Source organism: Ips typographus, linkage group LG6 (assembly GCF_016097725.1).
Source record: "Ips typographus isolate SLU linkage group LG6, UJ_Ityp_2.0, whole genome shotgun sequence".
In the NCBI taxonomy this organism is placed as follows: Eukaryota; Metazoa; Arthropoda; class Insecta; order Coleoptera; family Curculionidae; genus Ips; species Ips typographus.
Genome location: NC_138427.1, coordinates 6,408,925 through 6,430,699, shown reverse-complemented (window position 1 = coordinate 6,430,699; position 21,775 = coordinate 6,408,925). Strand labels below are relative to the sequence as shown.

The following is a 21,775-nucleotide window of genomic DNA, read 5'->3' as shown; positions in this document are numbered from 1 at the left end:
ATAGACATACAGAAAGAAGCCTTATTTAGTGGACTTAGTGACTGCTGCTGGAGGAAGTTATAGACTTGTAAGCTAAATGGAGAGCAGTAAATTAATTCTTGGGTCTAGAGAGCTTCTCTTAGGGTTGACTAAAAGTACAGTATCAAGGACAAGTTGAGAAGATAGACATAAAGATATCAAACAAAAACGTGGTAATTGTAACTAGGACAACTGTAATATAAAATCGTATGAAAATATGAACAGAAACCGAATACGAAACAATCAAAAGTAGGTATTTTAATGTATTGAGAATCAAGTTCCTTTGACAAAGTTAACATAACTGCTGTTAAGAGATACTTGGCAAATACAGGGTGTCCCGCGAGGTAAGGGACAAAATTTCACCACATGTTCTTTAGGTGAATTCGAGTCGAAAATGTCCTATAAACATGGGTCCGCAAATGCTTCCTTGCCAAGATAAGATTTTTGATGATGTGGCTGATACCTTCACCCTTTTTTCCCAACACGGTGGTTATTTTAGGTCGTCAGCCATATTATACATACATACATACACTAAACTCTTCATATATGCTTAATATACTTCTTAATATACTAGAGATAATTATTATTATAGCATTGTACTTTTTGGCACAATAACACTATTAAATTTAAAAAAATCATATCTTGGTAAGGAAGCACATCCATGTTTATAGGACATTTTTGACTCAAATTTACCTATGACCTAAAGAACACATAGTGAAATTGTGTTCTTTATCTCGCAGGACACCCTGTATACCACGTGAGGCACTATACCAAAAAATTGGCTTTTAAAAACTTTTTTTTCTCCAATATATCCGACGTTCCTTGTTTCCTTTACAAATTTCAGGAATTTGGGGCATCCTGTACATAATCTTTAAGCTAAGATAAACTAACTAAAAAGTTAACTTAAAACAATGAAAAGTGGACTCTGTTAGAATATATTCCGAAAAAATAAATATATGGTTTTTATAATAAATTTCTCCCACTCTTCGATTTAGCTTTAAAAGATGTTACTCATCAAAAAACCGTTGATCTAAAAAATAGAAAATTTCAAAAAAGTGGTGGATGTCAAACAACATTGAATACACACATTCGCGTGTAATTCAAACGATGACTTTATTCTACTGTAAAGTATGCAGGACAGTAAACAATAGGGATAGAGAGCGACAAAAGGGCACATGGAAACGGGGAACTAATCAGTGTCAGAACGTTGATGCGATCGAGCGTTCTCTCTCCATAAGCCAAATTAATGACATCCTACGTTTTACAAATTTTGTAATTGCCATTTTGATGGGCCGATACGAGATCCATTGTTGCTCGTGTATATATTTCCAATAAAGCTGGGGGTCCGGTGTGGAAATGTCGGTGTCCACATATAGGTCCAGGGCCGGTGCCGAGCATAGATTTTTCCGAATGCAGGTAATTGTGTTTGCCTATCTGGACATTGCTTCATTGTTTACGGTCCGAGTTTAACGTTTCTGAACGATAACGACGACGGGGATACTTCATAATAGATGAATATCCAATTTCCAGGCAACGTTATAACGCGTAAATGGTTTATCGGTAAATTCGGTGGATGGTCAGGGTGTGGGGTTGATTGCAGTTAGTACAATTCAGGATATTTGAGGTGATTAGTTCAATTAAAAGAAACAACAAAGTTTCTTTATTGACGCGGTGCAGAATTCTCGCGATCGAAGCGGGGAGCACGAAGTCGACGGCTTATATATTTTTATGGGGTAATCGGGGCTTGAGAATCTATACATCTATAACATAATAAAAGGCTTTTTATCGGAGCGAGCCAGTGTTCGGGGTTGCACATATGCGGGGAGTAATTTTATGTGACACGTTACGTATTAAAATCGGCTCCGCCATCCGGAAAATAGCCTATAAGCACCTTCTACATTGTGTCTTCGACGCTCTTTGGCTTGATGGATTTCGGTCTTTTTAAGGTCCGTGGACGACCGTATTTTCTCACGAGTGAGAATTTACATAAATCTGTAATGTACCAGTCGTAAAAGTGCAAAATTTACTGGCTCCCATATTGATATCGGCAATAATGTGCGCTTTTTATCGCCTTTAATACCCTTTCGTGGTGAATTTTAAGGGCGCATTTTCCTGTTTTATTGCTTAGCAAACACTGATAACTTTCCATTCGATTTCGCTTCTCTGTCCGTTGAGTTCTTATGAAGTGTACGAAGCGAGCACTGCATATCATCCTGCGTAATTACATATAACTAGCTAAATATTACCTATACTAGAGTAACAGAGTTATTTCTAAAGAGTACGTTTATTTATGTTTCACTAAGAGGTAACAATTGTTTTTTTAATTAAAGTTAATTCGTTAAATCTGAACAAATCAATTTATAAGTATTTAGTATTTGTAGAAATATTGGGCTTAAAGGACTGATACTATACTTTTATACTTTTAGCTCATGCCAAGTCATCATATCAGTTTGTTTATTCAATGTTAATGCTGAACATTGACAATTGGTTGCTTCAAACTTCCTTAATTTGAATGTCAATTCATATAAACGATTAATCCTATTCCCAATGGCAATGTTCTGCATTCCTTTATTAATAAACACTTTCCCTGCTCTAAACAATACATCAAATCCAAGTCTTTCAAATTTTTGTACTGACATTAAATTATGTTTTAAATATCACACAAACAAAACATCTTTCAATGTTAAATCTACATAACCAGTTTCACTTTTTAACATTCCTTCAATGTGGTTTGTCTAACTTACGGCTTTCTTTGAAATAGTTTGCTACTTTAACAATGTGATCACTCCAGAATCCAAGTACCTACCATTTAACAGTTCCTAGAGCAGTTTCTCCACTGGTCACCATGCATGCAGAGGTCAGGAATGCAAATACATCTTCCTCTTCTTGGTCCTAGTCAGCTCTGTCCGCATTATATCTTGCGTCGAGAACCCCCATTGTTGTTTTTTCCATCAATTTGACCTTTAATGTCCAGTCTTGCCACAGTTATAACAGTTGAATTTAAAGCGTTGTCTCTGACCCATATTTTGACCATTCCCTTCAGTCCAAATATGCCCTCTCTTCATATAATTTTCAGGAGGTTTTCCTGATTTTGATCCTTTTCGACGAGTATTAAAAGCTGAACTGAATGAACTGAATTTTCTGCAAGTAGATCATTGTAAAGCAAGTGATCCAAACAAGGTTTTGTTCTAAGAATTTGAACTAAATTTGGCCCAAATTTTAGAAATAATGGCATATTCTCCAAGGAGCGTATAATGGAGGTTTCTACACGGGAAGATAATAATTTAAAGACGAGTTGCCAGGCAAGCTTTGGAATCATTTGAGTAAATAAAATCTTGGGACTGATTGTCCAAAATAATAAAACTTCTTGAGATTCTATTATGTTAAATATTAACACATCAACTGAAAAGTAAAAATAAAAACAGTTTTTAAACTCATAATACTCTATTAAGAATATTGCACACTGAAATACAACATTATTCTAGTCAAAACAAAAGATATTTTACTTCAAGTAGTTCATACTTGCCGCAAATCCGGCTACTAATTATCAGTGTTTAAAATGAAACTAAAATCGCAATTTGTTACTGCATTATGACAAGAAAATGCAAAATCACAGCTAATTATTTAGTTAAGCACATTCTGTTCAATCAGGAAATCTAAAATAAAACTGGAGAGTTGCAAACAATAATTTGAAACAAAAAAATCACTATAAACCCACGCACTAATTTTACTGTATAAATAGCCTAAAAAAATAAAATATAAAGCATGTATTGCTGTTTTGTAAGCTTGGAAGTAAACTTACTACAACTGAAATAAAGACGTGTAACTTTAGCTTTAGCAAAACTTTGACTATCACAGTTTTTTAACTGAAAAAAAAAGGGTTTTGCCAGGGAGAATAGTGATTTTGTGAACTTTTTGTTGTCCGGACTCTATAAGACAGTATGGAAGCCTTTTAGTCAATTAAGATCAAATATTTTAACATATTTAATTGAAAATACTGACCACGCAGTCACACTTTAGACAAATCTAGAGTTACAAACAGTCACACCATACTTAAATAATTATTCATAAATAACGATAACACCTACAACTTTTAGCCCAATAAAATTTGATCAGTGTGTATAATAAACTCTGTAATAAAGCGTTTTAGACCTCCACAATGAATAGGAATTATCGAACTTCAACAAATACACTCCCTTGCCAGGATAAGAGTGTGAGCCTGCATAGACTTCAGTCTGGCAGTCTCGTCTGTACACTGGTACTATTTCCATTACTGTAGGCTTTGTAATTGAGGATAAATCGATACCTGACAGATACGGGAGCAATAAAATCATTTGCACCATTTAAAAACAGAACTTACCTCCAGACTCCAAGTCGCAACGAAGTGTTTCGTCAGCGTAGAGCTCCTCTTCATCGATCTCTTCGTCTTCGTCGTCGCTTTCGGAAACATGAACTGACACTTCTTCGGTAATCGGCGTGCCAAATTCAAAGTACACTCCAAAACCTTCCATTATATCACGACTCAGTAAACGATTTTAAAGTTAGAGATTAAGTTACCTATGTCATAGTGGTCTGTCGCAAATTCCCAGAATAATCTAGAGCCGTGAGGGTGAGTAGGTACTCTTACCGTCACAGTTTCTCCATGTCCTACTCTCACAACGCAATCACCTTCTGATTGGGAGACTCTGCGACAGAAATATCAATGTTATGTCGTCGTAAGAATCTAGGTAAAGTCCAAAATGTTATTAAGTTTGTGCATGATTCGATATTTATCCGAATAAACAGCAATTCTATAAATTTTTGCGTTGTTAAAAGGCAATGTACCAATAATGATATAACAATAAGGCTCTTAATCTTTAAAAACCCATTTAATTAAGATGCAACTTTAACAAATATGTAATATAGGAACACTAAAACTGTAAATTAACAAAGTAAAGTAAACCATCATCCATAATTTACTTGTACAAAGGGGCCAAACTGCTGGGACATTTTGAGTTACAGAGATTGCTTTACAATAAATTTGTTTGTTATGCATTTAGTTTTACAATTTAATTGTTTATAACCTTGACCACCTAAAAGTGCTTGTTTTTTCTTTGTGATTTTCCAGATTTACAAACAGTTCACTACACACAGCAAATTGGTTTCTGGAAAACCTTTTCCTGAAAATTATCCTGTTATTTGCAAGCCTATAAAAATCGTCGTCTGTTTTATCAAAAACTGTCATAAGAATGTTTCTAAAATCATCCCTCTGGAATCTGGAATTTTGACCATCACTGAATCTTTAATAAAGCATAGAGGATAGTTTGAGTTAGATAGAGCTTTCATATTCTTTACTTGTCGTTCTAAATGACGAATTTGGCGTCCGAAATAATCAAATGTACAATTTGATTATTTCGGACTTTGTCCATGTCTTCAAGAGTTTTTTTAACATATACATACAGTCTTTTTCCCAGCGAAAAAGATGGTAGAAGGTTAAATAACACAAACACAATAGTATCATACTTAACTAACCTTTGTTTGAAAGCTTCAATATCTGGCAAAGTCCACATACTGGCTGAGGCAATCTGAAAGTCTGATCCATCGTCGTCTCGGCTAACTTCAGGTGTTTCTGGTTCATTGCTAGTTGTAACTTCAGGTTGTATCTGTAAATACCGTCACAAAAGTTGCTTCAAGCAATTTTTCTTCAGTTATAATTTTACATACATTCCCATTAGGGCTGACATCCTCTTTACTCTCAATCAACCCATCTTTATTCAATTCCTGTGTCCTTTGTGACAACTCCAACTGTTGCATGTATTGAATGTAATGCTGATCTTGTAGTTGCCTAATTAAAGTTCCTTGCTTTTCAGGATCACCTATGGTAAATACCGCAAAATGATTATGAATATTTTATAATCAGAGAAGTCAGAGAAGTCAATAGAAAGCTTATTTCATCTATTGACATATAATTTTTTCTATTTTTATTGCAGTAACTGAAGAGTAAGAGACCTAAATAAGTGGCTATTATCCAAAAAAGAAAAATTAAATTTTATACTTCAAGACACTGTTAAATATCACTGTTACAAGTTTGAAAAGAATTTTATTATCCCATACTTGTTATGGGAAATTACAATACAGCAAACAGTTGTCCAAAATTTCTGATATTTATATTTTTTTTTTTCTCTCTCTGTGTGGCATAAAAATATGACACTAACATACAATTGGCTACTTTCTATAGAAACTGTGTTTATCCATTAAATAATCTTACAGCATTGAACAGTAATTTTTATTCAAAAACAATCAGACATTGAAAATAAAAACTTACCTGGATATTGCTGTATTGCATATTTTTTAAATTGTTCATAGGTCTGCTGATTCAAAGCCTGCTGTATTTGTCTCTTTACAGCCTCTTCTTGCCTCACTTGTTCAATTACCAGCCTTTCTTCATTTTCTTTTTTGCTGAGCTCCTCTTGCTCAGCTAATCTTTTAGCAGCCTCCGCTTCCCTAAAGTTTTTTATTGTAACTTTATGCTTAACTCAATTGTGCACAACATACTCTCTCCTTTTTTGTTCATGTCTCTCACGTCTGTGCGCCTCAATATAAGTGGAAAACAATGGACATCTTCTGCTGAGCAACTCTACAAAACCTGTCTTTGCTTGCTCCTTGGATAGATTGCCTAGCTTTTGCCATGCCTCCCTAAAAATTTTAATAATAATAATTGAGTGCTAAGACAACTTTAGATGTTTTAGTACAAATACCTTCTGTCTTTACCAACTACATCTAATGTACCTAATGGTGGAAGTTTGCTGATTGCATCACTTAGAGGACCATGAACAACTTGCTGAGAAAAGGCTACTAATTGGATGTTGTCCTCATAGCTAAAGTGAAATGCTTTACCAACTTTTTCTAGAAAATACCAGAAATCGTTTGAAAAAATATTCTTCAAAATGTTATAGCGCTACTTGTTGCTTGTTTGCTTTATTGTTATTAGTAAAATAATACAACTAAATAGATAAAAAGCAAAAATTAAGGTGGTAATTGGCAAAAGTGTACAAGGAAAGAAATATAAATTACCCTTGTAAAAGTTAAGGGCCAGCTTGTATACTTCCACTAGGGGTAGCCCATCTTCCAATTTATCTGGATTTCCATTTTCCAAGTCTAAACTGGTAGTTTTTTCGTTTATACTGAGATTTTCCAAATTTTTGGCCACATCAGAATGTTCTTCCGCCATGGCGCTGACGTTTTGTTTACACCAAGTCAAAATAAATTAAAACCCGGTCAACTGTCAAGTTGACAAGATGTTCATATGAAAAATGTCAAATGTCAGTTAGTACACGGATATAACGATTATATACTCTTATTTCTATTTGATCCAAGAAACAATCAGAACAATTCTCTGCGGGACAAACAACCGACATTTTAACTACACAGAAAGCAGGCATAATACTATGATTTCCGATGCAAGAACAACATAAATATTAATATTCAATCGTCAAGAAAAAAAAATAGGAATTATACTTATACCATACACCATAATACCATTTGTCAACTGTCAAAAACTTTTGTTTATTTTGATTTTCTTAAAAACTCTTGCAACTCTGCAAATGCTGGGTTATTTAATTAATTTATCATTCCATACTAATTAATTTACTAAATAAATATCTTATAATTGCTAATAAATAATGGAAGAAGTGGATAAAATAATTATAGATTCTTTAAGACATTTAAAATGGTAAGGTAACTAGAAAAAAATAGTGGAAATATTAACACTCTAAATTAATCCAAACTTTTTGACTGTATATTACATTTTCTCTTAAATTTTATAAAAAAAAACATTTTTTCAGTGATATAGACGAAGATATCAGTTCACTGAAACAGTTTGAGCCTGATAATGTAGTAGCAGCCATAGCAACATGTCTAGAGCTTATAAATTCCCAATTAAAGCTCCCTCGAAAACTCCCTACCTCAATGAGTGCTAGAATCAGATTTGCCTCTAGTCTAGCTGAACAAATTAAACAGTTTGGATTTAAAGGAGATATGGGATATCAAACAATTTTGTACTGCAATGAAGTAAGTTTTAATTTTGCACTATTTACTTTAAGTATACTTACTTTGAATTTTTAAAATTTCTGGTGGAAGTACGCCGGGTGCTTATGTTTCTCTTGGAAAGACTTCCAAAAGAGCAAAGCCCCACAGCGTCAACAGAACCTTTGGGTTATGTACCAAGAACTGTAAAGCAAATAGAAGATCAACTTAGGTTGGCTTTGAACCAGATTTGGTTGCCTAGTGAAGCTCTTTATAGTGGCACCAGGATTACTAAAACAGGAGTTGTAGTGAATAGTCTTGGTAGCAGTTGTCCTGTAGAAGCTGTAAAATTAATTGTTGCAAATGAAGAAATTGCAAGTGTTCCATTTGTTACTCAGCAGTGTCTTCCAGATCAATTACTACCTTCCCTTTTATTTCAAACTGATTTCCTAGTAAATGCCAATTGGAAGCAAATGATTGCTGAACTGCCTGTAGTCACAACAGGCAGTATATCCAAAGGTGTTTTAGATAGCTTTACCAGCATTTCAGAGGATGCTGAAATTAGAAAAGAATCGGAAAACACCGAGTCTGGGCTAGTAAATAGTGTAGAGGAACTTTTAACCAAATTTAAGACCAAAAAAGCTACATTAACTAGTTTGCAGGAAGATGTAAAAGAACTGGAAGAAAAACTACATAAAGTGAGTTAAAGCTTGTTGACTAACAGGTGTTTTAAATGCTGAAGATTTTAGTTAAAAAATCAGAGAGAAATTGATCAAAAAGCTTTGGAGGAATCACTGGTAAAGGCTCAAGTTAAAAAGAAAACACTGGCAGTGTTAAGCAATGAAGAGAATAAAGTTAAATTGAAAAATTTAATTTCAAAAGCTGAAAATAGACTGACTGAATTAGCTGAACAATGGAATGAAGTGCAGTCTCCTTTATTGGAGGAATATCAAACTTTGAAAAGGTATTTTCTTTTAATTAGAAGCACAGGTCAGGTAAGTTAGTATTAATCACTAATTTCTGTTATATGAAGAACCTGAAAATTATAAATTCAGTTTTGTAAAATTCAATAATAAAGTTTGGTATTATAAGTAAGTTTATTTTCAGTATATTTTTATAGAGAAAATATAATAATTTCAATAGATTATTGGCCACTATTTGCCATACTGTCAAATTTAGTTAATGTATTTTATTCTATAAAAATTGCTTTGCTAATTGCTATGAATCCTTCTTATGGACTTAAAGTGCTTTCTTATGCAATATTGTAGATTAACCAAATTATAATCAGCCAAAATGTATCCCTCCCAAAGTTGTCAACACAGTTAATAATTTATTTACATTTTTAAATCAATTTTCAATATTTTTATTATTCCCATTTTGGTCATAAAATTGCCCATTATAAATGCTTTTTCAGTTCAGTGAGTTTTGATGGTATAAAGTACCAAAATGAGCACAACAAGCTGCATAATCTAAAAAAATCTTATAAAGAAATGGTGACTGACTATAAACAAAAATGTTCTTTAGAGGTGGCTTTAATAGACAGATGCAAAGAGCTTAATAATACAAATCACAGGTCAGTACTACACACTTGGTAAGTCATCAAATTGTTGAGTGGAGGATTTTAGGGCGGCATACACAAAGCGAATTTTGGAAATTGTTGGTAACACCAAAAAGCAGAATCAAGAAATACAGAAGATTTTAGCAGACACTCGACAGGTTCAGAAAGAGATTAACAATTTGACTGGGCAAGTGGACAGGTCTTTCACTTTATGTGATGAAATTATATTTCGTGTAAGTGCTTCTAGTTCATCTTATGAAACAATTAATTAGGAAATCTTGCAAATTTAAGGACTGCAAACATGATGAATCAGCCAGGAAAGCTTATAAACTTTTAGCTGCCTTAAGAGAAGAATGCAATGGTATTCTTCAATCAGTTGCTGATATGGGACAGGCAGAAAGAGAGCTAAGAAATCTGGAGGAACAAATTGAAACTGAGAAAAATAAAGACATACAAAACAAACTGGGAAAAGTCCAAATTGACTTAGCTGAAATCAGAAAAGAAATTGAAACATTAATGTGACAGAATAGAGAAAAAACCCTCAACTTCTTATGGAACTTTAGTCCAAGAATTTTATCTTAATCCAAAAATACAACATAGTAACTAAATCACGTTTTATTATTTACTTAACATTCCCAGTACGTTTTTTTGTTATTTCAGGAGGAATATATCCAACATCAACCTGCTTAGCCTGTTTTCGGTGTCCAAACCACCTTTTAGGATAGTACTTCTTCTTTGCATCAATTTCAAGATCAATCTGTTCTTCATTTTCAAAGAACCACAGGCGCTCTTCTTTTTCTTTCAAGGCCTTTTGGATGTCTTCAATATTCTCCAATCTTTTTGCTGTTGTTAACCTCTTCTTTTGTTCTTCCATTCTTCTGAGTCTTTCCTGCTCCCATTTTTCAAATACTTGACATTGTTGTGTAATATCACTTTCAGATGTTTTCCTTGCAGTTGCCTCAACATTTTTTACCAGAATATCATTTACATCAGCTGACTCACTTTTTAGCTGAGTTATTACATCTTTTGATTTGCTGTCTTCAGGCACAAGGTCTAGAAGCTCCTTATACAAAGGGGTAGTAATTTTAGAGCATACCTTCTGCACCTCATCATCCTTTCCAAAGAGTGCCAGTCCCAAAATATAAAAGCTCTGATTGAGGGGATCAGTTTTACCTTTAGTGATCATAGCCAAGGTTTTCCCTACAATTTTATTTGGATCTTTAAGATCAAAGTGTTCATCATCAAATGGGTTTCTCAAATATTTCACTCTGATTTTCACTTCTTCTTCAGGTTCTGGGGGTGGAACATACTCTGGCCAACCTACAGGATTTAATAAATAATTATAACAATGTAATAGTGAAAAATCTCTTGACAAGGGATGCTCAAACTCCTCTTGAAGCATTAGCAAACTGGCCACTCTAGCTCCATGAACATATTGCTTTGACTTCCAGAAATGGTCCATTAACAAATTGGCAGTATAATAATCCAAAAACAAACCATAATTCAGCCGATCATCTAAAGCCGTCAACAATTCATCAGCTTGATTTGCCTTAAGCAAGGTCCTAACCACAGCATGACCAGTTGACTCCAATATATTTCCACAATCTGCAGTTAGTCTCAATTTGTGGACAATGTCCAGCAATTCATCACAAAATAATTCTTTCTGAATGGCATTGGCGAAGATGTCTACGTCGATAGCATTTAGCTGTTTGCTCTTGTTGAATCGTTGTTCTAGCTCATAATAAAGCTCCTCCAAGTTGATTTTGTGTAGTAAGGGGCTGTTCAGGCGCTTGTTCCACACTTCTTCACAATAATAAGCTTGAGATAGAAATGTTCTTAAGTTGTGATATTTGTTGACTTCCAGTTGCTTTAGCAAGTGATTTTTCGGTAGTAATTGGACGATTTTAAACATATTTAAGTTTTTCTGAAAAATGTTTAATAAAAACTTTTTTCAGGTTATGTTGACAGTCTTTTCTACCAACTTTCCAACACAACCTCTATACGGACATATACTTAGCCTTCTTCTCTTCTGTATGGTTCAGACAGGAAACTGAACCAACATGAGGGTGTTGGCAACGTCGCATATACTTCTGATTGGCTGGAAATTGATAATAGCGCCCCCTCTCGAAGCGTGATGTTACTTGGTGAAGAAGTTCCGCCATATTTGCCTCTTGTTTCGTGTTCATTCGAAGCAGAAAGATCATCTAGGAGGTAAGTTTCCTTATTTTTTTGTTAAATACTCCTAACTGGCTGTTTTTTGTTATTTTTTTTATTGTAAACGCGTTTACTTTACGTTGCCGACCAGGAGACCTACAATTTATGTTTAGGACAAGTTTACCGTTGAGCTGCAGCAATGCGGCATATGCACGTGCAAGTTGCACATGAAATCTCTCAAAAGCCTATTTTGTACTGTTTTACAGCGTTTTTAATGTGAACTGCAAATGTGCTTATAGTTGTGAATATAATTTGTTTATGTAGCGCCCCACGTTTACTGTTTTAGAGCGATAGTAAAATTGAGGTTATGTAGTTTTCCAAATTTAGAAATTGTGAGTAATTTGTGAGAAAAAAAGTGCAGTTGGTCTTAAGGAGAGTTGTTGAAGTTGAATGCGCTCAAAGATTCAATTAGCATGCAAGTTGATGCTTACAAAGCAAATTTAATTTACTTGCATGCCAGTTTTTATTGGCACATTCATTTTACAAATGAGGACATTCAGATTACACATTTGGGGTTTAGGCTGCAAAGTACAACTCAGTTGACAGTCTTGCCGCTCTCGTTTTTTTTTCGCTCTATGAGGCGAACAGAGCACTACAGAGCGAATGTGACGTTACAATGACGTACTACAACTTAAAACTCAGGTTAAAACTGCCGCCAAAATACGCCTAAGTGGGCTTTCACACCAAAGTAACATGTGACATGCTGCCAGGAAGCATGCTACTTATTTTACTTTCTATCTGTCAAATTACGTCATTGTGACGTCAAACTCGCTCCATAAGCATCAAAACAAACTGAGCGTTTATGGGGCATGCAGAACACCTCTGAGGAGTGAGGTCACTGTGACGTAATTTGTGACAAAACAATATTTTTATTAATAATTGTCAAATTTGCTCTGTTCAAGCTCATCATGGTGTGTTTCAAAATAAGTTATAATTTACTTGACATTATGTTTTTGTTTTTAAATATTGATGGAGATTACTTACAAAAACATAGTATTAGCAAGCAAACATGCATAAACCTCTTGGTCATCAGGCAACTTCTTGTGTTTAGTTTTAATATCTTATTTATTTTTCACATGATGAATGAATTTATTCTTTCGCGGTTTCCACCAGAGAATATGCAGAACCCATTATTCAGTGATGGCTTGAAATGTCTGATTTAAACGTTTTAAATTAACTTACATTTAATATAGTAATAATAGATGTATAGAAAAATATTCTACTTGTGTTGCAGAAATGGCGGACGCAGCTCCAGCCGGTGGACGTGGCGGATTCAGAGGAGGTTTTGGTGGTGGACCTGGTGGACGCGGAGGCCGTGGACGAGGTATATTTTACTAAATTCTTATTGAATAATTGAGGGGTTTGGAAGCAAAACAGTCAAATTCAGTTCATACTAATAACAGCCTTATTTTGAAATTGGTCTATTTTACTGTATTTCTTGCAACAGTAAATAAATTGTGAAGTAAACATCTGTAAATACAAAATTTACTTAAACTAATTATAGAAACAAACTAAGAAAATTTGATATTAAAAAAATAAACACAGTAAAGCAGGCCAATATGTAAATCACAGATTACCACTTTTTAATTTCTAAAATGCATAAACGAAAACTCAATATTTGAATTGTTTATATTCAATAAGATAAGTATTCCTAGTGAAAAATTAACATAAAAGTCAATAAGGTTTTTGTAATTGATCATAAGAAAGTGCATTGGAAAAGAAAGGTGTACCGGTATGAAATGAGCGTTTTCTTGTGAAAATTAAACACTAATTTTGAATGGGAAAGTAAAAAAAAAATTATTCGAAGTATTGACCATTGCTTTCTACATATTTTGACCACCTTTCTGGCAATTTGTGGATACCACGCCAATAGAAATGTTCGTCTTTTAAAGCAAACCAATCAGACACCCAATTTTCGACTTCTGCGTAGGAATCGAAGTGCTGCTTTGCCAATGCGTGTCCCATCGATGAAAACAGATGGTAGTCGGAAGGGGCCAAGTTTGGTGAATACGGCGGGTGGGGTAGCAGCTCCCAGCCAAGTGCTTTGATTGTTTCCAGAACCGTTTTTGCTTTGTGTGCAGGTGCATTGTCGTGTAACAAAATTACTTTGTCGTGTCTTCTGGTCCATTCTGTCGTTTTTCAATCAATGCATGGTTCAAATTTAACATTTCTGCCAGTTGCTTTTGACTCAAAGTATCATCTTCATCCAATATTGCTTGCAGTTCGGCGTCTTCAAACTTTTTTGGTGGTCTTCCACGTTCTTCATTTCTCACATCAAAATCATTATCTCTGAACTGTTGAAACCATCTTTTGCATGTTGCTTCTGATAGAGCATGATCACCATATGCCTCGACAAGCATTCGATGCGACTCTGCAGCACTTTTCAAACGGAAACAAAAAATCAATGCTTTCCGCAAATCATCACTTTCCGATATAAAATTTGACATTTTCAACACAATAAAAAAATATGATGTTTGTTCAATGACTGGAAGGTTATTGGTTATGTTTGACAGATGTCATACCAACCAAACAGAAAAAAAATTAAGGCCCGTTCACAACGAATAATCCCTACCGACACAATTGTATCCTAACGCTCATTTCATACCGGTACACCGGTGTATGATTTTTATCGCAATTTTCTGAAGAAAACTATGAATTAACCGCAAATTTTTTCTTTTATCTATACTATAGAAGCCGTAGTCTAACTGTTAAAAAAAAATTAACGTAAAATTCGTGGAGGCTTAACCTTTACAAGACCCTTAGAAAAAATTTTGTAGGAAACACGTTGGGAAATTAAGTTTTTGTGTAACTCGCATCCAAAACGTACTTTTCCCAACTGATTACATAAATTAGGCACTTAAGGAAAACAGCTGATGTACCACAAAAATTTTAGTTAGGGCAAACACCGTAAAATTCAGTGTGGTGTCTTATGATCTTTAAAGTGTTACTTGCAGTTTTCTTGTGATTTTGAGCTTTTTAAAGCAGTTAAAAGTGATTTATAAATTCTAATCAGAGAGAGAATAAGTATGAGTAACTACTATGTACAGGGGTGGGCATAAGTCACCTGGCAGCCTTGAAAACAGTTCATGCGTCAGACCCACCACTCTCGCTCGGAATTTCTTGAATTTTTGCAAATTTGCCAGATGACTTATGCCCACCCCTGTATAGTACAAATTTGCAAAAATTCAAGAAATTCCGAGCGAGAGTGGTGGGTCTGACGCATGAACTGTTTTCAAGGCTGCCAGGTGACTTATGCCCACCCCTGTAGTTCAATAAGATGCTTTTTGTGATTTGGGGTTAAAACACGTGGAATACGGAAAAACCCTACATTGTCCCTGTTTCCTCTACTTCCACATTTGATCACACAACAAAAACCGGGCATATTCTTCTTGTAAATTTCAAAAACTATAAATTTATGATAAATAAATCCCTATTTCCCATAAGAAGGTATGGACTGTTTGCCCTAACAAAAATTTACGTCTGTCCAAAACAGCTGTTGATGACAGTTTGTCGAAGTGCCTAATAGGTTCATTATAATTTTTGTATTTAATTACAGGTAGAGGAAGAGGTCGTGGTCGTGGACGTGGTAAGGAGGACTCTAAAGAATGGGTACCAGTTACCAAGCTGGGACGATTAGTGCGCGACGGCAAGATCCGATCCCTAGAAGAGATCTACTTATTCTCTCTCCCTATTAAAGAATATGAAATCATTGATACCTTTATTGGTAGCGACCTAAATGATGAGGTGAGTTTTAGCTTCCTGTTAACTCTATAAATTTACAAAAACTTTTATGATGAGTAACATTATTCTTTCGCGGTTTCCACTGGAGACTTGTTCAATGATAGTCAAGAGTGTCTGACTTTCCTTTTAATACATTTGATTAATCAAGTGTATGAAACCTTTGTTAAAAACCACTTTTTGATTAGGTTCTGAAAATCATGCCGGTACAGAAACAAACCCGTGCCGGACAACGTACCAGGTTTAAGGCTTTTGTCGCTATTGGTGACAGCAAAGGCCACATTGGATTGGGGGTTAAGTGCAGCAAGGAAGTGGCTACTGCTATTCGTGGGGCTATCATTCTGGCTAAACTTTCTGTCGTTCCGGTACGCCGAGGTTATTGGGGTAACAAGATTGGTCAACCTCATACAGTGCCATGCAAGGTAAGTTTGACTAGAAAAAATTGAATTTTGTTAGGACATTTAGTAATTTTCATGATGAATAACTTAATTCTTTCGCGGTTTCCACCGGAGAACTTGTTCAGTGACGGCCAAGAAGTTCTGACTTATTTTAATTAAATCTCTGATTTTTACAAATTTTCAACTTAGTGGATTAATAATGGGTTCCAACTTTACAGGTGACTGGTAAATGTGGTTCCGTAACGGTGCGACTTATCCCAGCGCCACGTGGTACTGGTATTGTGTCTGCTCCTGTACCCAAGAAGTTGCTTCAAATGGCTGGTATTGAGGATTGTTACACTTCCGCCAGAGGCTCAACTGGTAAGTTATTTTTTGATTTACTTATAAGCTTAGAAAGTTTATGAGACAGTAAGACAATTTACATGATGAATAATTATTATTCTTTCGCGGTTTCCACCAGAGAACTATTAGTGAACCCTTTGGTTCAGTGATGGCCTAGAATATCTGATTTTCTTCCATAAAACATATTAATGCGCCATATACTTGGTATTTGTGGTAATTTTTAAAAAACACTTTCAGGTACTTTGGGTAACTTTGCCAAAGCTACTTACGCGGCTATCGCGAAGACCTACGCCTACCTGACTCCAGACTTATGGAAAGAAATGCCTTTGACCAGGACTCCTTACCAGGAGTTCGCCGATTACTTGGCCAAAAACCACAAAATGGCTCAAGTTCCAGTCAGAGGAGAGGCTCCTTAAATGTGAGATGCACAAATGAATAATTTGTTCAGTAGGAATCAGCGATGAAGCTGTTTCTTACTGAACAAGTGTTTAGCGGCAAATACAGAAGAAAGCGTTTGAATGAGTATTTTTTTTACAAGATGCTAAAATCTGTTTTCATATTTTAGGACTTAACGGTGCATCAGAAAACAACCCAAGTAGAGCCAGCTTGGTTGCTTTCTGATGCCACTGTTAAGCTTTGGACGGATTTATCGTAAAACACCCTGTATTTTATCCCTGAACCTTCACTCTTTTTATTATCTTATAAATATATTTGAAAAAACTGAAGAAAGTTGCAATTTTAGTTACAGTAGGTTGTTGGCTGCCACGCCTACTGATGTTCACTATAAATGCATTTTTAACTGCTTAGGATTCGGTTGTACAATCGGAGTTTCAAACGCCGGTTTAAACTGCTACAAAATCTCTTCAAATAAAGTTGTGGGAGTAGTCCAAAGTTTGCTTTGAAAGAAATGAATTATCTCGAAAACGGCTAATCGTAGATCCTTTCTTTTTGCGGCATTTTCTGTCTTGTAGAGTGTTCCAAAACAATGTTCCATTTAGTTTTCCTTAGAGGGCGTTCTTACAAAAATTGCACTTTCATCTTAGATCAAGAATCAGATGCGTAACTTCCGTCAGACTGAAAGTCATGTTTTTGGGTCCAATTTGGCCACCAAAGCGTCTGCCTGGAATCGTTTATCTCTGACAACTTTAGCTAGAGAGCCCATCTCTGAAGAGTTCATTATCTTAGTTGATAAAACATTCATGTAAAGCAATAATTGCACAACAACTTGCAAATCCCACATTTATACTGCATTATTCTTAATGCAACCAAATTATAATACAAATAATTTCAGTTTAGTGCTAAATTTTGTGTTTCAAAATCAATTTGACACAACAAAAAGATAACCTCAAATTTTTTTAAATAAACGACTATTTCTTCAATGTTTGGTTCAATGAAATTGACCTGGTAACGTCCAAAGTAACCCAATCTAGACTGGGTACAACAGACTTCAAACAGAACTTTCAGTTCGCTTCGATTGTTTCTGAACGGCTAAGCACGCACAGAGTAAAGTGAAAAATTAGTATTTCTGAACGGTACTGAGATGAGAAAACGCACCCTTTTCAGTCGGAGCGTTGTTTCTGAACAGTATTTTATATGGCAAAGTTCAAGCAAATACTTTATAGTTAAATACAGACAATATCCTATATGGGCCGTTGTTTACAAAGGTGGCCTCTAGTAGGCTCTGAATTTGAATGTGAATTGAATTATCGATACTGCGCATGCGCAGTGTAAGTCTGATTTTACATCACGTGCTACGTGCGCACCAATGAAATGCCAATTTTATAAAAGTAAAATGTCAAACCTTCGAGCAAAAAGAATCAGGAGGTAGCAAATACCCCGTTTGTGCATTAAGCGACCGAGACGGAAGTCGCCATCTTTGTCCCCCACATTCGGCTACTGCACAATTGAATGAAACTTCCGAAGTTAGTCGTAAAACAGTTTTCTTTATATTTGGTGATATGTGAAGTTAGCTAAAAATCGCAAAGATTTGTTGTTTTTGTTTGTTTTACTTTTCGGTCCGTTAAAGGTTAATTTTTGCAAACTTGAATGATTTTTGTCCCCCTCTTTGATTGCTATTGCTCCTTGCTATATTTTTTTATTCATTGATTCTAACTAAAAGATGCGACATTGTCGCGGCGCATGCGCACTCCGTGTTTTCGACCAATATTTTTTATCGGCCACCTTTTTCGAACAAAACTGTATGTATTTGAGTTCAAGTACCAGTAGCAGTTTAACTGAACCGGTCTTTGAACTGTGATTGTACAACCGGGCCTTGGCTACTGTAAAAAAGAGTTTTAGCTTCGTTTACTACCAATACAGAAATCTTAATACATGGTGATCAATGCACTGGAAATTCAATAGAAAAGATTAAATTAGTTGTAGCTGTTTCGAGAAGTTGCGAGCAGAGGGAGCCACAGGTGGCCATAACAGAAATCTTGACACATGGTGAATGCAGAGAATAAACATTTTATGTTTCTAGTCGTTTCTGTATTGATAGTAAAACCACTATTCCTGGTTATTCATATTCAACAAAGCTGAAACTCGCTTTCGCAGTAGCTAATTCATCAATTTATGATTCTATGCATTTTGAGAATTTTTACGATATAAAAAACTCGGGGAAAAAGTAAATGTAAAATAAGTTTATTTTGTAAAGTAACAAAAAAAATTAACCCTTGTTCATAAATAAAAATTAAGATTACCCTCTAATTATACGGTAAACATTTCGCTACAGATTGACGAACTAAACGAGCTATATTGATGGTAAAACGTGATTAAAATTTTTTAGAACTGAGATCAACCAACTATTTCAATAAACAATAAGTAACTGATTTTTGCAACAATGCGACAAAAACGGGGTTTTAAACTTAAATAATATCAAACAATTTTTCCAAAAAATGACCCGAAATAAAAAAAAACAATAATTAACTATGAATTCCACATATACGTGTTAATAGCAAAAATATTACTTTGGATTTTTTCTTATTAATAGTTTTATTGCAGTTTTGACAATTACCTTTCCACAAAAATCAAAAATAAGGGTACATTTAAGATGTTAGAAAATTTTTTGTGTGGGTAGATAGAAGACCCAAAACTAACAATGAAGAAATGTTAGGAAATTGTCATAGCTTAAACACTACTAATATTGTCAAATAAAGATCTTGTTAAACAATACAATAACTAAGATAATTAAATTTTTCAGAAAAAAAAACAATCGTGGCACAAAATTGGATTTGTTTTGAAACAATCTACATAACCGCCTATACATCGTAGACTTGATATCAAGCCGCTTCAACAAATCGGCTGATTTTCTTTGTCGGATTTTCTTTAATTTTCGAGCCAAATAGGCTTGAACTGACCTACCTAGCCTGGTTTGGAAATAAAAGAGGCTTAACTAGTATACTCGATAGCTTATGTTCAAGCGTCTTGAATCAGTCTACGACGGGGGTCTTATACTATCAACAAAAACCCTCGTCAGTTTGGCATGTTTTTTTAAGTAAACGAAAGTAAGTGATGGGTCTAACTTCCATTCTTGCTGGGGTAGTCCAAACAGAAGAGCACAAAAATAGAATAGAATAAATTAATATTAATCAAAAATGTACAAGATATACATAAAATGGTACAATATGCACACTTACCCTAGTATATATATAAAATATTATGCAAAAATAACAAGTTGACTACTTTTATATTAATAGCGATTTGGCGCTCTCAATTGACCGGGGCGCGGCTCGTTTGATTCTCCTATATAGGCCTAAAATAATTACTTAGAGCGTTGTACAAACAATAAATATATACCTTTCATATATTTCATATATATATCATCTTTAGAATGCGCAGATTATTTACAAGGAAAAATATGTACACGCACAAGTGGATCTCGCTCAAAAATTAATCCTAGTTTACGGGAACTCGGAATAAAGTTTTTTCACTTAAGAAATCGGAATTCTTACGTAAACAACTTTTCTCCTTTCCAAGTTCCCCGAAGCAAATGGAATTAACTATATTTGTTGCGACGTAGACCCTTGTTTAAGTCACTTAACCGGTCTGAAAATAGGAATTGTATACAAGAGGGGGAAGAGAGTGTCAAGTCAAAATATACTCTATACTCTTAAAGGGGCCAGGACCCTTTAGATCCCGCGCACCATAAACATCCTCTAAATCACTATATAATTATAATAAATATATAGAAATATAATAAATCTATAAAAACTGGTCAAATTTGAGTTTGAAACAAACTCGTTTTGGTTTTTGTTTATCCCTAAAAAATCAACTAGAAGTGTTCGATGACGTTTGGAGCGAAAATTTTGATTGACAACGAAAACGACGCAGTTATTTTTTTGATTCTTCACCGTCAAATTGACCGAAAAAAACGCACACAAGTCTTTGGCTTTCCTATTTACACGACGACGGTTTTTCTCTGAGCTGACGGATGCCCTCCAAAACGTACTGAACCAAATCTTTCAACGAACTGTGCATCGTTAATGGCTTGTTACGTTTGTCCAGTTCGATAAAGAAATCTGAAACAATAAATAATACATAAATTAAATGCTCGTATAATATAAACGATTGAAAGTTACATTCCTGTTATCATTGAATTGCAAACTGAAACGTGATTTTTATAAACATGAAAGCCTCTTAATATCCCTTCTCTGAGATGCACACAAAGTTAAAAACATTGTGTTGTAAATATCTACGGAACTGTTTGTCACATTTAGGGCCCGTACTTTCAATTCAGAAAAATTTTATTCCAAAATTAATCAGAAACCGTGCAATCAGACGCTATTATAAGTCAATTTTGTCGGTTCTATAGAAATTATCCTAAGAATAAATTTATCGGAACGTAAAAATACCTGCTCTGAGAGCAGCTTTTGCAGGAATAGTCTCCTAGGAAATTTTTTTTTGTGATAGTGATAGATTTTAGATGTTCTACATCAAAAAACCTTTTTTTGAAGAAAATTGTATTTTATGTCCAAAAAAACAACTAACTTTAATAAATTGGAATGAATGTTTATATGTTTGTATTAAACTTTATGTAAGAATAAAAAATCGATGATGATTTTTATAAAGAGTTTCTTGAAGATAGCAGCTCAACAATTCTCTGTTAAGTCCCTCGAGACTTATTTACGTGACATCATTGCCATTTTCAAATCGATTAGCATAGAACAATGTCAAATGACCTATTCGTACTGACTTTCTCATGGATTGATGTTATTTTATGGCACTTCTGAGTCTTTCCTGATTTATTCGATAAGATAACTAAAACCAAATGACATTCTACTGTTACACTCTTCCTCCTCTACAATATGGCATTATCATAAATCAGATAAAAAGTTTCAGATTGTAGCAACCATCATCAGGTTTTAGGATTCAGGATTTCTACTTCTTTAATATAATTTTTTAGTACTGAGTACAGTCAAGTATTAATATCAAAAGTTTAACAATTTAGCTAAAATAACAAATTGCATTTTTACAAACAGCGTCTTGGACATGATAACCAACGATA

The 21,775-nt window shown here is 34.6% G+C and overlaps 5 protein-coding genes across 12 annotated transcripts in view; 2 read left to right on the top strand and 3 right to left on the bottom strand.

The window, feature by feature from the left end:
- Positions 1-3,443: 3,443 nt before the first annotated feature.
- Positions 3,444-7,257, bottom strand: LOC145730585 (Golgi resident protein GCP60). The gene is made up of 9 exons (XM_081981866.1): positions 7,072-7,257; positions 6,756-6,903; positions 6,553-6,693; positions 6,323-6,501; positions 5,722-5,873; positions 5,530-5,660; positions 4,576-4,703; positions 4,379-4,522; positions 3,444-4,324 (listed from the first exon to the last, which is right to left on the bottom strand). The coding sequence occupies exons 1-9, from the start codon at positions 7,226-7,228 to the stop codon at positions 4,131-4,133; spliced, it is 1,374 nt and encodes a 457-aa protein (XP_081837992.1). The 5' UTR covers positions 7,229-7,257; the 3' UTR covers positions 3,444-4,130.
- A 307-nt stretch (positions 7,258-7,564) lies between these two features.
- On the top strand, positions 7,565-10,188 carry LOC145730584 (coiled-coil domain-containing protein 22 homolog). 2 transcript variants are annotated; one of them, XM_081981864.1, is made up of 7 exons: positions 7,565-7,729; positions 7,842-8,069; positions 8,132-8,720; positions 8,772-8,986; positions 9,437-9,595; positions 9,648-9,813; positions 9,872-10,188. In XM_081981864.1, the coding sequence occupies exons 1-7, from the start codon at positions 7,680-7,682 to the stop codon at positions 10,100-10,102; spliced, it is 1,638 nt and encodes a 545-aa protein (XP_081837990.1). In that variant the 5' UTR covers positions 7,565-7,679; the 3' UTR covers positions 10,103-10,188. The 2 variants fall into 2 exon arrangements, with proteins under 2 accessions (XP_081837990.1, XP_081837991.1); XM_081981865.1 differs by lacking the exon at positions 7,565-7,729 and having other exon boundaries at positions 7,926-8,067; positions 8,137-8,720.
- LOC145730587 (uncharacterized) lies at positions 10,180-11,566 on the bottom strand. The gene has a single exon (XM_081981868.1). It carries the CDS (start codon positions 11,490-11,492, stop codon positions 10,203-10,205), a length of 1,290 nt encoding a protein of 429 aa, XP_081837994.1. The 5' UTR covers positions 11,493-11,566; the 3' UTR covers positions 10,180-10,202.
- Positions 11,567-11,718: 152 nt separating this feature from the next.
- On the top strand, positions 11,719-16,787 carry RpS2 (ribosomal protein S2). Its single transcript, XM_081981873.1, has 6 exons — positions 11,719-11,791; positions 13,029-13,118; positions 15,351-15,538; positions 15,721-15,954; positions 16,149-16,290; positions 16,510-16,787. Exons 2-6 carry the CDS (start codon positions 13,031-13,033, stop codon positions 16,686-16,688), a joined length of 831 nt encoding a protein of 276 aa, XP_081837999.1. The 5' UTR covers positions 11,719-11,791; positions 13,029-13,030; the 3' UTR covers positions 16,689-16,787.
- A 2,109-nt stretch (positions 16,788-18,896) lies between these two features.
- The window catches only part of lilli (AF4/FMR2 family member lilliputian), a 63,953-nt gene continuing 61,074 nt past the window's right edge, over positions 18,897-21,775 (bottom strand). For all 7 annotated transcript variants that reach the window (XM_081981853.1, XM_081981854.1, XM_081981857.1 and 4 more), the window contains one exon: positions 18,897-20,789. In XM_081981853.1, the coding sequence (XP_081837979.1) occupies positions 20,665-20,789 (125 nt within the window). In that variant the 3' untranslated portion in view covers positions 18,897-20,664. The remainder of the gene's footprint in view (positions 20,790-21,775) is intronic.

What these genes read in the sequence shown, in the direction of transcription:
- LOC145730585 (XM_081981866.1), bottom strand. Translation starts at nt 7,228, where the DNA reads ATGGCGGAAGAACATTCTGATGTGGCCAAAAATTTGGAAAATCTCAGT. An exon ending in GTAGTTGGTAAAGACAGAAG is followed by an intron (nt 6,694 to 6,755) that starts GTATTTGTACTA and finishes TAAAATTTTTAG; the next exon opens with GGAGGCATGGCAAAAGCTAG. An exon ending in ATTGAAGCTTTCAAACAAAG is followed by an intron (nt 4,704 to 5,529) that starts GTTAGTTAAGTA and finishes TTTCTGTCGCAG; the next exon opens with AGTCTCCCAATCAGAAGGTG.
- LOC145730584 (XM_081981864.1), top strand. Translation starts at nt 7,680, where the DNA reads ATGGAAGAAGTGGATAAAATAATTATAGATTCTTTAAGACATTTAAAA. An exon ending in TCTTTAAGACATTTAAAATG is followed by an intron (nt 7,730 to 7,841) that starts GTAAGGTAACTA and finishes ACATTTTTTCAG; the next exon opens with TGATATAGACGAAGATATCA. An exon ending in ATTTTGTACTGCAATGAAGT is followed by an intron (nt 8,070 to 8,131) that starts AAGTTTTAATTT and finishes AAAATTTCTGGT; the next exon opens with GGAAGTACGCCGGGTGCTTA.
- LOC145730587 (XM_081981868.1), bottom strand. Translation starts at nt 11,492, where the DNA reads ATGTTTAAAATCGTCCAATTACTACCGAAAAATCACTTGCTAAAGCAA.
- RpS2 (XM_081981873.1), top strand. Translation starts at nt 13,031, where the DNA reads ATGGCGGACGCAGCTCCAGCCGGTGGACGTGGCGGATTCAGAGGAGGT. An exon ending in CTCATACAGTGCCATGCAAG is followed by an intron (nt 15,955 to 16,148) that starts GTAAGTTTGACT and finishes CCAACTTTACAG; the next exon opens with GTGACTGGTAAATGTGGTTC. An exon ending in TTCCGCCAGAGGCTCAACTG is followed by an intron (nt 16,291 to 16,509) that starts GTAAGTTATTTT and finishes AAACACTTTCAG; the next exon opens with GTACTTTGGGTAACTTTGCC.